Source organism: Lasioglossum baleicum, chromosome 3 (assembly GCF_051020765.1).
Source record: "Lasioglossum baleicum chromosome 3, iyLasBale1, whole genome shotgun sequence".
Classification (NCBI taxonomy): Eukaryota; Metazoa; Arthropoda; class Insecta; order Hymenoptera; family Halictidae; genus Lasioglossum; species Lasioglossum baleicum.
The window spans coordinates 1,246,124-1,261,610 of NC_134931.1; the positions used below are offsets into that span (position 1 = coordinate 1,246,124).

A 15,487-nucleotide genomic window follows, 5' to 3' on the forward strand; every position below is an offset into this window, starting at 1 on the left:
AACGTGCGCGCGACACGTCGGTGACTCACTAATTTGATAAAGAACCGCCACAGGAAACACGAACCGAGAAGGAAAATCGTCCAGCGGAACCCACGGAAAATGGAATCCACGAAAAGAAACGAACTTGGCGTTCTTTTCAATTTGTTGCTACTTTACAGGAAAAACTCGACGAGTTTTTAGACAATTCAATCCGAGTTCACACCGCTGTGTACCGGAATTTCTATGCAAAACACATTATTATGCACTTTAGAAAATTCAGAGCACACATTCAAAAACTGCACAGACTTAAGAAAGCATGGACTTATTATCGCTTTGCACTCGCAGCTGTTTTAATTCGAAAATTATTCATTTCTTCCTAGCTAGAATAGATATGAAATTGATATAATACCTCATGCAATACTTGAGTAATGGGGCTAAGATTAGCACTTGAATCCCGCCACTAAAAATTGCTATATCCTTATTCAAAATATTGTTGAGGTATCGCATCAGTTCCATATGCACAAAATAAAAGAAAATCATTTAGAATGAAAACATTATAGGTCGGTAGGAATGTTTTTGTTTTCGAGTTAAAACAACTTCGAGTGCAAAGGATAAAAATCCGAATGAAACGGAGGCTAATTCGTCTGCTCGGGAGACTGGAAAGTGGAAGAGGGGTTTTTCAGGACGATTAGGTGAGCGGAGTGGCAAAAATATTTTTAATTAAGTCTGGTTTGAACGACGCTTGTGGAAGAAAATTCGAGACAACAGAAAGAACGTCCATTCCGGTCTCGGATGCAACCGCGAAATAAAAAAGCTCGTAGGAGGACGAGAGAAGAAAGGAGATTGGTGTTTGCAATTTTGGACCGAGGCCCCTTCTTCGACGGGACCAAGGGCCGGGCTCGGGCAGGATATTACCTTCGAAATCTAATTATGAGATTTTTATAGGGCTATCGTAAAACGGCCGAATAATAGTTCGCAACTCCTCGGAAGAGAGAGAGAAGAGCCGGGGCTAGGCCCGCAACCTCCGGCAGGATAATGGGGAATAGCACGAGCAGACACTCGAAAAAGAAACAGTGGAGCACTCGAAGCCGTGCGCTTCGACACTGTCAAGGGCGTTCTTCTTCTTCTTCTTCTTCTGCTAGCAGAGAGAGAGAGAGAGAGAGAGAGAGAGAGAGAGAGAGAGAGAGAGAGAGAGCCAGAGAGAACGGGCGCGGTTTCGGACTCCTAATCAACCCCCCTTGTATCCGATGTAATTAGACGGTCCCAAACGAAGGAATGGTAATTAGAGAACTCCGGCCAACACCTCCGCTATATTGGTCAATTATACTTGCTTACACCGACCGAATTATCATACGTGTATGCAACTTAATAACCAGAGAACTCGATAATGGGTGAATCTTCGGCCAGTGTCATTCAAGATCCGCGGCACACTTTTTACTCAACACCCCTGCCGGATTTATGCGATTCATTTAAATAACGTCATTCGCATATCGTAATAACGTCATTCACTCCCAGTAATTTCACCCGGAGATGATGTCCCGTTTTATTCCACTACAAAGTGTCGCACAGATAGCCTTATAATTACACCGCACGTAACAAATAATACTTTCAAATTATATAGGCGGAGTTGAAGAAACCGATAATCGCATACGCAATTATCCGGCGATGTGTTGGCTGCAATCAATGTGCAGAAAATTTGTCTGGGAATATGGACAACTAGAATGTATAAATCATGATATGTACAGCTTCGATACTTAAAATATTTCGCACAAGAATAGTGTGAGATTATTAGGAAAATATATAAAAGTGTGGAAAGGAACGTAACAATCACTTTTCAGAAAATAAGCTTCACCGGTTGCTCTATAATAATCGAGTATAAATATCTGACATACGAAAGACCTTGGGGTATTATTGAGGGGTTAATCCAACCCCGGTGTGGACATTCAGAATGTATAAATCATTATACAGCTTCGATATTTAAAATCTTCTGCACAAAGATGTTTTACATAGGACGGATCGAAAATTGTGAAAGAGAATTTTCAGCAAGGATGAATTTTCTTTTTTTCCAGGAAGTTGCGAACACGACAAAGGGGTTAATAAGCGAGTCTAGCGAAAGGAGATTTCGATAACGGATGAATCATTGATCGGAAAGATCGTGAATAAATTCGGAGCACTTCGTTTTGCTAATCGCTGGTGAAAATTGCTCGAAAGAATGGAGGGATTGTGGAGGGGAACGCCACCCTCGATGTAGGGTGGCGCTCGATGCACTGCCGGGACAATGCACGCGTTTTACCTGGTCCCGGCGCGGCGTAACGAGACATGACGTCACGACATGGCGTCTGCAGGTGAAACAGCTCTGCCAGCAGCAGCGCAAGTGAGCGCACACTCGCTAGCCGATCCGATTGGCCGAAAGGGGAATCCCCGCCCTTGCGCCGCGCTCTGCACATCGTTTCACCGACGTTCGACCCGTTCTTAACCCCTCGCCCCACCTCCCTCTCTCTCTTTCTTTCTCTCCCCCATCATCCTTCTAACCATCTCTATCCTTCTGCACACACACGTTTATCGCTCTGCCTTTCTTTCCTCTTTTTCGCAAACTTGCCGCACCGAACTCGCCTATCTTTCTCTGCCCGTCTTCGCTCTCCTACCGTGTAACATAGTATCACACTGAACAGAGATTTAATACTAATCATGCACAGAAATCGTGAGGTCGTTTTTCTGGTAGAACAAGAGAGTTGTTCTATCTAGAAATAGTTCGAAACCTTACGTTCATCCGAATCTAAATTTCAGACCGCTGCTGTCCCCTCTGATCATGCATAGAAATCGAAATGTTGCTCTTGGCGCAAATACTGCTCGCTTTGATCTTGGTCCGTTCCTCTATTTTCATTTTCTTACAGGCACATTAGCGATCCGAAGTGCTTCTTTTCGTATTCTTTGCTTGTTCCGATCGAGTCTTTCCGAACTTCAAAGCTTCCTTACAATTTCTGTCGGAGATGTTCTCTCAGGATTATCTTGGAACAATTTTTCGCGAATTTCTTTATAGAACCAGCTCGACAGGCGTTTAACCCAAAACAGTTTTAATATTATTAAATACGTCTGTATTCTATGAATGGCAACAGGCGGCAACAATCTGCACCATTGCATGAGAAAATAGTTTCAATTTTAGATCTAGGTTTAACCCTAAGTACTCGAATCTGAGTCGACACTAAAAATTGCTGTACCATTATTCAAATTATTGTTTACATTACTAAATATTGCACGAGGTATTATTATTAATTTCATATTCATAAAATGACAGGAAACCTACAGAACGAAATTATTCTGGATAAAATAGCTCCGAGTGTAAAGCGTTAAGAAATGTCTTGATTTTGGAATTAGAATTGCTTCGAGTACAAAGGGTGAAGAAAAGGGCCTCGTGCACGTCATAAAACGAGGAGGAGAAGCTCTATTGCCGGCAGCGATCGTTCCCCTCGTTTCGCTACTTTCGCAGCGCATCCCCGCTAGGCCTGCGTGCAAATACTCGAGAGTGCAATAGAGTGCAACAAGCGCACCGAGAAGAAGACCGTTGAATAGAGGAGAATGTAATCGAAGAGAGGAGAAGACAGTGGAAGAGAGGAGAGGAGAATATCTCTCCCGTGTTTACACCTCTCTCGTGGGATCCAAGCCGCACCCCTGCGAGTCGTTTGCTTCCAAGAGGATCCTCCTGGACGACATCCTCGTTAACCCGCTCTTATCTACTCTGTTTACGCTGCTATTATCGCTCGGAGAGAGCCGAGCGACTTTTTCCTTTTCGCTCACATCGGCCCGCGAGGAGCAACGAGAATTCGACGGCCCCGCGAACACCGAGGACGTTACGTAAAATTTGTTAAATATACCGGGGCTACCGTGGAACGGGCTGTCGCGTATCGATGCGTATTTTTAGAACGGACATATCGAGGCAAGGATCGAAAGCGCGACGCTTCCTGGATCTCAGCCGAATGATCTATTAGCGGGGAATAGGCGCTCGAGCACGGATACGAGAGCTACGGGTTATTATTATTCGGAAACTTTTCTGACATTGCGGAAACCTCTCGCGAACGAGTCGAAAGAGATCTCGGAGAAAAATGGACTCCTTCGAGAGCGAAGAAATGTAATACATTCTGTATTGTTTTCTAGACCGCTGTGTCTCCCTCAAAGTGCTATTTTTACTTTTACGAGTCGTAATTTGCATTATGTATACAGCAGCATGTAGCTATCATAAAGCTGCCACAGCTAAAATAAAAGTACAAATCACTAACATTTTCAGGTCCATCGGTATCCTTTTTCTGAATTCAACACTTTAAATGCCAGCTCAGCCTGAAAAATTGCACAGAATAAATGTCGATTACAATTTCAACGCTGGCATTTTAAAGATTCATTCAGCCTCGATTTGCAGAAAAATCTACAAGGCGATCGAGGAAATTGTGGAAGCATTTTGTGTTTTGTGGTATAGAAATGCGAACACAACGAAGAAGTACTTGAACTTTGAATGCTGACCTGATCTACATTCAACATATGTAGGCTAGATTGAAGATTGGAGCTAGAATAAAACCCTACACAACATTTAATACAAAGTACAGAATTATTTTTAAATGAACTTGAAACGTGTTCCTTGTGGATGCTCATCGATCAATTCGGTCTCTGTGTCTTGCCGAAGAAAATGGCCGAGACAAAGCATTAAGAAATGAACGTGAGAGAATACATACGTCGAGGACGTTTTGCAGTCTCGTGCTACTTTGAAAATCCTTGCCGATTCCCACACAAAGTGATTATTTTCATCGGAACCGGCTCACCGATCGACACCTCGGGCCCCGGCAGCGCAAACACCGGGTTTTGCATATTTTTCGGATGACGTCAGCAGCCGAGAGAAAAATAAGAATACAACCCAATCGCGATATCGGCCTTCTGTTTGTCGCTAATAGACTCGTGACGTCACACGACTGTTCACAAATATTAGTGACGTCACGGGATCGAGAATATTTCAATCGAACGGAGACGATGATTCTCGCTTAAACGAGTGCGATGTTGTATCGTGGCTGTTCTAAATCGGCCAACAGATTCTCCGATCCTGCTGACCGGTCGCGCGACTGCCATTACAAGAAACAACACGCGAGTTAATGCCACTGGAAGGAGGATAGCAGCGAGAGAGACGGGCCAACGCTGTCGTCAAAGGGTGTCGTTCAAGACTAAATCGACCGCGGACAAACGTGCCAACAACAACACCGCTAATTCTGCTGGGAGAACGACCGATGTCTTTTTATTCGCTGTAACTTTATATCGCGACACCCTCCACCAAGGATATCGTTATTCTTGGCTGACGAGACCCCTGCGATGTAGGATCTGCCGAAACCCTGCCCCCACCATCTCCCCCGAGCACCCCTCGATTCATTCGAATTATTTTACTGTACTTCATTCGAAGCTCCTGCTGCAAAAAACTATTTTTTATACACGGTGTGGCGGGACGGGGGGTACAACCGAGCAGGGGGTGATACTACATGTAAAAATAAGTCGAGAAAAAGGAATAACATTTTTTCGTTTGACGCCTCGTTTTTGAGAAGATAGACTTTAAAGATCCGTCGAGTTCGCGTGCTTTAGTTTTAGTATATGCACAATGTAGAATTGGTTGATCATGGTCAGACGCGTCAGACGATTCCTATGCAATAGCACGTGTATTCGCTGCATTTTCAAACTCGACTTTCACGAAAACGAGGTGTCAAACAAAAAAAATGTATTCCTCTTTTTCGACTTATTTTTACGTGTAGTGTCACCCCCTGCTCGGTTGTACCACTCGTCCGGCCACACCCTGTATACAAGGAAAAGTGGAATTGAACTAGCGATTCATTAGATGCAAATATAATTAGTAGACAGCGGATCTTTATGCAAAATAAAAATTTTCTACCCATTTACAACAAACTGGACAGAAATAGAAATTTATTTTCTTTGTTAATATGTTCAGTAGGTCGAAGATTATATAATAGTATTTTTTAATTCTTCTAATGTTTTCACTGTATCAAATTACACTTACTCATTTTTGTAATAAACGCATAAAATCCGCAGTCTAATAATAATTAGTAGGCTGCGGATGTTTATTCAAAATAAAAATTGTCTGTATCGATTGCAAGGAATAGAAACCAAACCGAATGTTATTTCTTCGCCCAATAATTTTAATAGATGAGTAATCATATATTAACATCTTCAATTTTTAAAATTTTCCTACAATTTTCAATTTCATCTACTCAATTCTGCTATAAATGCATGAAGATCCGCAGTCTAATAATTAGTAATCTCTGAAAATTGAGAAAAATCTAGTCACAGTCAGAGCCTGCAAGTTTATTTAAATATAGACGAATTAATTCGTCGATCCTATTTAATCGTGTGTTTTAATCCCTTTTCCTGTAAGTATAATTAATTCGTCAATCTCGTCAATCCTATTTAGTGAGCAATGTCCAGAGCACCGTATTTACTATTACGACGAATAGATTTGCCGAAGCAATGTTGATCGTTTTTTGGAGCTCGTGTACCACGTTCGAAGAACCTGCCGGTTACTGCGAAATTTTTATCCGAGAATTCAGGGTCAAGATCGCGATATAAACAAGCCGAATGTGACTTTTATATCAAGAACGGTTCGGCACGTGCATAAAATTCGTGGGCCAAGATGTGTGGGAATAAAAACGACGTGTTTGTAAACTCTACTGCCCTTCTGGCATGTCGCAGCATTTCGCTTCTATCTCCAGTGACAGCAAAAATGTGTAAACAAGACACGTCGTTCTTCTATTCACGCGTAATTTTATCGATCCTCTCGCAGTTTTTAGCGAATTTAATATTCTGGTATTTTCGTATTTTCGATTTCATTTTGAACTGTACTCGAAAGAACTTCAATTTTCTACTCGTGCAACGGTGAACATTACATCGTTCACACTGCGAATATATAAATTAATCTAATTTGATTCAGTGCTAATCAAATTTCTCTGTTAAACCGAGTGACGTATTTGATGTAACTTAATTCACAGATTTAATCAACTTCGCGTGCAATCATTTCTCGAGCTCTGCACAGAAGACGTGAATAATAATTTCTACAGAAATTATTGCATATATTACTGATAATTGTGAACGGCGTCTCTATTACTCTCGCCGCCATATTTGATCTACGCACTCCAAAACACCGAAGCGACACGTACGTTGAGTAATAAGTACAAGTTTATCGTAGCTGTTAAATTCATAACGACAGAGCGCTACGTTTGAATCGATCTCCGTTTGTATGTTCCTACCAGCATTATTATTAAAACGACAGTTCCGTGTCTACCTCCGGGACATAAAGGGGTTGAACTTTCTACTATTTCGATTACGAGCAACATTCCGCGATGCGCAATAAAACCACAGTTATTAGTATTATTATACCCGGTGTTTCTTCGCATATCGAGAACACAAAACGGTGGCCTCGGAACGCGGTGTTTGTATACAAGATTCGTAGTTCAAATCAGTCGATATCAACCGCGATTAATGTACAAAAGCAAAGCGTAACCACACAACTGGTTTTACTGCTCCGAAATTCTTTAGTGAAATTATAATTCTCTTTTCGAGCTGCATAACCCACGTTGACGATTCATAATTCTAGCAATATGTTAAAATATAGCTACACTACTTCGCGAAAGTTTCAAATCGCTTCCAAAACGCAATCACTCTAATTGTCAATTTAAAAGCTCTACTATTCGACGACCAAGTGATCCCGAAATTATTCGGGGATGTATACAGTTCATAGTTAATAGGTACAATATTGTTTTACATTAAAAGCTCTAGTATTGGGTTTAGAAGCGACTCCAAAACTTTCCCGCGATAAGAACAGTTTGCAAATACGACAGCCCACAGATTCGGTGCACTGGCGGTAAATTCAAATGCTCGGAACAGCCAATTACCCAGGAAATTCGATTTAAAAAGGTCAGTAACAAATCGAACGAAGTCGTTCGTACATCTTTTACGTAAATACTCCTTTAACCCCTTGCTCTACGATTTATTTTACGGTTTCAGTGATTTCCTAAAAAATTAACCTATACACTAACGACACCAAAATAGAATTTCATCTCGGTTTAAAGGAAATTAATAACACACATATTTGTTAAAAAGGAGTTAGCAGGGGTTAAAGGAATACTGCAAACTGGTTGAAATTCAATTTAAACGTCCGAGCAAAGAGTTTCTTTGGAACTAGCAGTGCGAATCGGCTGAAATCTGCGGTCTATGGGTAGAATGTATAAAAGGACTCACCATGGGGCTGTCTGGCGTGTGTCGGTGATGCGCGATGGGCATGTTGGCCATCGCCACCCCTCCGCCGGGGTTGCCTATGTCCTGGTATTCATCGCCCATTTCCATCGCGTAGGATGGCAGCGGTTCTCTGTTCTTCACCCGAATTTTGACTGTTTTACCGCGAAAGCGGTTGCCACGACACGAGAGACACCCCCGCAGCGGAACACGCTGCCAAAACGTTCGCGTACGATCGCGACCGTTGAACAAACAACGAGGAGAAGAGTAACAAGCGCGGAGACAAAGACTGCTGTTAGGTCCAACCAAAACAGCACGAACGACAAAGTCCCGGCGTTCGTGCAATGATCGCACTTGGTCGCACAAAACCGTTGAGAAGACGGACCGTCGCGGCTGTGATCGAGAATCGATTCGATCGGTTGGTTATCGGTGTGAAACGCGTTGCTGTAGAGTATCGCGTATCATCGAGAGAGCAACCACTGATTACCGGTTCTGTATGTCCATGTCTTTCCGGTTCAATGTGATCCACAGGTCACAAGTTGGTCAATCACCGATATTTACTTTTCCACCGTTCTGTCACCGTGAACGCGCGACGAGATGCACACGCGGCGGTCCGATGGCTGGCATGAACGCTACCGAGTGGATTCCTCTTGGTCGCCGGATATCGTGGCGGATACACAATACAGAAAACGGTGCGGATAGCCAGCGTACAGTGGAAACGATGGAAGAAGAGAACGCCTCGCGAATCGCGAGAACTAGAGGAGACGGGAGAAGAGCGCGCACGCGTGTATTCGACACGATGTTAATGCGCGCACACCGCGACACCGAGAGGGACTGATTCTTCAGGGAAGAAGGAAGGCAGGCAGACGGGCTGCCGGGAAGGAAGGAAGGAAGGAAGGGCGGATTGTTGGCAGGAGTGGGAACAGGGGGTGAGACGAGCGTCGAGGCCGAGCCGAGAGGGAGGGGCGCGAAGATGTTAGAGGAATCAGGATCGAGGACGACGACAAGGATCGCGACGCGGTGTTTTGCCCCGAGGTTCACGCGATCGACGCAGCCCCGATCGACATTGTCTCGTCGATCACCGGCCGGAGAGGATCCCTTTACGAAATAGAACTCGAATAACCGATGGTAAACAACGACGTTCAAACGACTGAAGACGGAGCCGACGCGCGCACACTCGCGTCCCCTTACGATCTGACGCTCAGCCGCTCAAACTTCTTCGTCATCCCCACCACCAAGCTCGCGCGATTTGACAGAGCCTCGCAGACAGGTCGAGAGCGGGTAGGTAGGCGGCTGAGAAGGTGGGCGTGACACCGACACGCCAACGCCGTCGCCTGACACCGCGTATCAGCCGCGACGGGCGGCTCGTAATAGCCACGCCCACCCCAACACCTCCCTCTTCGTTTCCCCTCCCGGTTCCTAACCCTGGCTACACGATCAACTCTCTCCCACCATCATTCCGTTACCCCTCTCGCGAACAGATCGCTCTCTTTCGCCCACCCTATCGGATAACGACCCCTGTACGCAACCAGACCGAGAGATTTTCGATGCGTTCTCGCACGGGATTTCCCTCGTTCGACCTATGTTCCTGCTTCCGTTCTGACCTGGCCTATCTGCTCGCGATACCTACGTCCCAACCGTGCGTGCACTAACCATACACTTAGCCTGCCAACGCGACGAACCCCGCTGCTGATTTTTAGTGGACGATTGTCCTGTCGATTCTTCCGATCGTGTGGCAATCTATTATTCAACGCAGACATTGGCTGATAAGAATCACTGGCTTATCTCGTTTTCCGTATCTTCGTTTCTTGTTGTCCACAGGGTTGCCAACTTGCAGGAAGATCGATAGGGAAATTCCAGGTTCGCGGAAACCATTTCATGGTCGTACGAGTTTGTTCCAAGCATTTATTCATTGAAGCTTTAGATTTGACTCGTGTGTTCTGCGATATCGATTGAACGCATCTTTTAATTAGTCCATTTTCGCTAATCGTCGGACGCGGCAGTTCCCCGCGGTAATTTTATTTTACGCGTTTTCCAATGTTTATGAATGCGCACATACTCCTCGGTGGTTCCCTTTGTGCGTTTCTAATGAGACCGTTCCGTATAATAAATAAATGGCCGAAGAGATCGCGATTTCCCTTTGTCGTGTTTTCATAGCCGTGTCGTGTTCCATCGGAAGGATATGGTGGCATAAGGTCGCCGGTAATTGAGCATGATTGCCGCGATCGTTCGCCGCGATACCGTGCTACGAAAGATTCTTCTTTAAGATCGTCACGACAGCTCCCTTCGCCCTCCGTAAGATCTCTCGATAAAAATTGTGCGCTTCGGCCGAGGAAACGCGAGCGACAAAAGACTGGCGGCTCTGGAAACGAAAAATGGAAGACCGCGATTAACGAGACTGCTTCTTAGATGCAACCAGAAATTAAATATTCAGAAAATCTTACTTATAGAAATCAGAGACTGTACGAGACTAGGTTCTGCAATCCCGCGCCATTTTCAATCCCGTGACTAAGGATTTCGTTCTTCAATCCTGTATATTTAATAAAGAAACAAATTTTTTTAATGAGATAATCACCCTTAAATCTTCAAATGTATATAAATTTGTAATAATGCAAAAAATATCGGATAAAAATCAGAAGAATTTTTTCCTTTATCAAAATGTAGATTGAGACTTCTTTGAATGGTTAATGAAGTTGAGGGTTGCAGATAAACTGAAATGCGTTTTTCATTGGGGGTTGCGTCCGCGAATTCTTTTTAGGAGGGCCGAGAAAAGAAAATGGTAAACACCAGGGTATCATTGGAGGGTTGCAAATAAACTGAAATTGCGTTTCATTGGGAGTTGCGTTCGCGAATTCTTTTTAGAAGGGACGAGAGACGCCACAGTTCCGCGGTCTATACAGCAATAATGGCAAGCGTTTCGAGCATCACCTACCTCCATTTTAGCCGATGCCTCGTGGAAGGAAGTGAGCGGGGTCGCAGGGGTGGAGGAGACGAGCGCGCCTACTGGCAAATGGTATTAAACCACAGGTTTCGGCGCCCGTTCAGTTCTGTTGGCGAGCATAGGCAGTTAACACTCCAACGGCTGTTTGATCCCGTCAGTAATAAGACTCATCCCTGTCGGTTTCGCTAGATACAACCATTCTCGCTCTTTTCTTTCTCCTCTTCTTCCTTCGCAGCTTCGGGGTCCCTTTAGCGTGCATCATTTTCTTCGTTTTGCTCCCTGCGGTCTCCAATCTAGATTTCCGAGAACAATTTCACGATAAAGTAGGTAGGTACATACAAAGTCGAAGAAGACAAAGAATAGACATTTCCCAAGCCTTCCATTTTGAATACTAAGAGGTAGACCGTGTCTTACAATCTGAAGACAATATTCAGACATCGTGTAATTTTTGCTCCGATGTGGTCTTGGGCAAGAGATTCGATTAATAATGTTTAATGGAAGCATGGTAGCGGTAGACCAGCGCTTCTATTAAATTTTACAAGCACTTGCGCAACTGGATTTTCATAGTCCATCTCGGTTATTCTACTATTCGAATGCGCAATAAACTCATTATTATACGTTCCGCGCGGTACGAGTCACGTATTGGCCATTCCGCGGTGACGCCATCTTTGTGGCCGCTGAAGACATTCCGTATAGACTGCAGAAAAACCTGAAAACCGCTCGTAAAGGCACTCGAGGAACGTGGAAAATGAAGAGGAAAGGTTGCGCGAGAAGGTCCGCGGCTAATTGAGACGGAAACGGCGTTGTTTCCGTGATATCCGAGCAACAATTCGACCGATCAGTGTCTAACTTCTGCAACCCCTTCAACAATCTCTCCCTCTCTCTCTCTCTCTCTTCCCCCCTCTTTGGACCGCTCTCGTTTCTTCTTTCGGCTCTTGTTTTTCTCCACGCAGCTTCTCTCCACTTCCAGTTTCACCTCGTCCTCCCGCTTGCATCTGCATGCGCTCCACGTCACATATACAGGCAAGATGGCGCATACGGTGCTCGTAGTACAAATTGCAGGTAATTGCAGCCCGTGGAGAGGGCTCTCCTCCTTCTCCCCAGTCCTCCTTTTCATCCTCCTCGTCCTCATCCTGCTACTCCTCCACCGAAGCGAAAGAGGCGAAGGGCCGGCCGAAGTCCCGACCGTGTGAAACTGCGAATTTTATGATTTACAAACGTGATCCTTTATAAGGGTATATGGATCTACGCGGCGAACGAGCCGAGCCGCCGCGCCGCGCCGTTAAGGTCCGCCCATCGGTGACCTCGCGGACCAACCGCGAGATAATTGCACGCCACGGACGATGCGCGATTTACTCCTGCGATTTACGATTTCGCTCGCTTCGACCGACCGCGCAAATATCGACCCGGACCCAGGAAACAACTCTCCTCTTCATCCTCGGAAAGTTTCCTCAACTGTTCAACCCTTTGCAGTCGAAGCTATTTTAATTGTTCTAACAATAAGTAATCTTTTTTACGTTGTGCACATCGAATTCAACCTGTTTTCTCATGCAACAGTTGACCTTTTTACTATTTATAGGATACAGGCGAGTTTAATAACATTAAAACTGTTTTGAATAACAGTATGGCAATTTTTACTGGCGCCTCAGTGTCACCATTCGAGTTCAAACATTTCTTCCGACCCAGAATAATTCCATATTCTATATGATTTTGTTCTTTTGATGGATTTGAAATTGATATAACACCTCATACTACACTAAAATGTGAATACATACTTTGAATAAAGGTACAGCAATTTTTACTGGCCCCTTACAGTCACTTCGAGTGCTATGGGTTAAAAGTCGAAGTGTTTAAAGTGATCTAAACATGTAAGTACGTTCGAAGTTAAATATGCCAGACCAACATTGTTTTCCGACCTCGTCAGGAAACATCTTGCTTCGAAGCAGTCTTTTTGCACGGAAATTTCTTCGGATTTGAAGATCGAGATAACGGAAAATCGTTAAGGGGCGTTTACAAGCGGCCGAAAACGGTCGGGACCCAAGGATTAATTCCCAAGACCGTGGTTAATCCTCCAAGGCCAATAGTCGGGGCTAATGGGCTTGGGGATTCCATAATGCGACGAAAGTCTGTACCCTCACGGCTACTTCGGTTTTCCTGCGACAATTTCTTGATTACGGTTCGGGCCATACGGGCGGACGCGCAGGAAACACGTGCGCCCAACATGCACGTTGCTCTTCACGTGCTCTCTGCCGGTTCTCGAGGCCCCGGCATAATTACAAGCGGTCTATGCGAAATTGATAACAACGTGAGCCACGTACAAAATGGGAGGGAATGTCGGGGAGGCATTAGCGATATTGCAATAATTAAGTCGGGCTGGGAGAGTCGCACGCTGCGAGAATTCGTAATGGCCGAGTTGAACGGTCGATTTTCGCCGGATGCGAACTGCGTCGGAAATGGAGGACAATTATTTATTTGGATAAACTTATCGAAACGTCACTTCCCCACGTGACATTGAAATATGTTATAAATCTCGACATTCTGATTCCTCGACAATTTTTTCCTATACAAATAATAGACTCTATTAGTTTTCTAGATATTTGCAAAAAACTGTGAGTTCGGTTATAGCAAATTCCTCCATGAACGAATTTTGGTTAGGCCTGGATTAGGTTTTTGCTGGGGTGTCCCTACCCCGCCCCAAAATACGTGTTCCGTCAATTAAAAACGGCAGAATAATTAGTTTTAGTGAGTGTCGGTAGGTTTAAATATCTCTAAATCGAAGGCCGAGCGGCGGAATTTTGATTTCGACGACAATACAAGAATATCTGGATTTTATACAAACGCAAAAAATATTTTTGCGAACATCCAAAGAACTAAAAGAGACCGCCTATTATCTGTATAGGACAAAATTGTTTAGAATTATGAGCTTGACAACATATTTCATCAAAATCCGAGAGGAAGTAAAGTTTCGACAAGTTTACCTTTGTTTCTTCTTACTAGCTGTTATCCCCCCTCTTCGTTATTATACAATGTATACGACTTTTATCATTAATTTTCGCACAACTTATCCGACTGAGAAACGTCAATAAATGCGAGGGTGGATGAACGAGAGGTTCCAGGTGAAGGCAACATGCTTTTCGGCTCAGTCTTGTACGAACAGAGGATGGGCCTGACGGACCGGGTCGGTTTTATTTCCTTTAGGCAGCCTATAAAGTTTTGGAAATCGTAACGGTTATAATTGGAACGAGCGAGGTCGAGGTTGGGGACCACGAAGGATGGTCGGCAGGTCTGGTGACCTTCCGAGAAATACCGTAACGGACAATGGCTACCCACCGTGTCGGAAATTCGCCGATAGGTTTCCACTTGCGGTGCAAACGACCGAACGCCTCGGTGGATGTCTTAATATTGGCGACTCTCTTCAAGTAGCCAATAAAAAGTAAACGTCAACGGTCCGGTAGAAGCTGTCGACGACGAAACAATGGCCCCGAAGGCTCACAAATCATCCCTTAGCTAGACAACTACCTTACCAGATATTTTAGCTTAGCACAGTCTCGCTAGAGAATATATACGTTCGTAATCTTGTTTATAGCCACAGGAACAAAACGATGCAGATATAAGACTCGGAAAATATCAGGTAGAAAATGTTAGCTCTAATAGTTCGTTTCGCAATGTTCACTTGGCGCAGTTAGGCAACATGAGCGTGTACAAACGGCGCGATCATCTTTTTGCTAATGTGTGATCATTTCCCCAGCTTTCGTTTAGTTTACTAAACCGTTCGTTAGATTGAGACACCAGGGTTAACCCTTTGCACTCCGAAGTATTTTTCAATTTTGTTGCCAACGACTCCCTACTATATGAAGTGTTTTGTTTGAAATTTAGTTAAAAGAACAGTTCCTTGAGTGCTACTTATTTTAAACAATTTGGTTTACTAATTATATTAGATATAGCTCTCAAACTTTTTGAAGAACCAAATACAAGAACCGTTGTATTTAGATTTTTCTTTCTCTGATGTCGAGTCACACTCGACAAAGGAGTGCAAAGGGTTAATGAACAAGTTCGGATAAATTCAGAAGAAATTGAGCATCGTTATAGTATCCTCCAGGACGATTCGTTTCTCGGTAGCGATCGGGCCAAGGTAAGGCAAGGGTCTTCGTAAGATCGTTGGCAAGTGTCGAAGACACGTCCGAGGTTCTATGTAGTCGAGGAACGTTCGAGCAGAAGAAGGATGTTTGTGAAGCCGCGCCTCGGGACATTCTCTCGTTTCTTGGCACCTTCGATTGACAATTCTCAGGCCTCCGCGCA

At 44.3% G+C, this 15,487-nt stretch overlaps 1 protein-coding gene across 2 annotated transcripts in view; it reads right to left on the bottom strand.

Annotated features, from left to right (window-relative positions):
• Retn (retained) overlaps window positions 1-9,612 on the bottom strand; it is a 180,763-nt gene extending 171,151 nt beyond the window's left edge. The window contains exon 1 of one of the 2 annotated variants that reach the window (XM_076420118.1): window positions 8,254-9,612. In XM_076420118.1, coding sequence (XP_076276233.1) covers window positions 8,254-8,358 — 105 coding nt within the window. In that variant the 5' untranslated portion in view covers window positions 8,359-9,612. The remainder of the gene's footprint in view (window positions 1-8,253) is intronic. The other variant, XM_076420119.1, reaches the window with a different exon arrangement.
• Window positions 9,613-15,487: the final 5,875 nt, after the last annotated feature.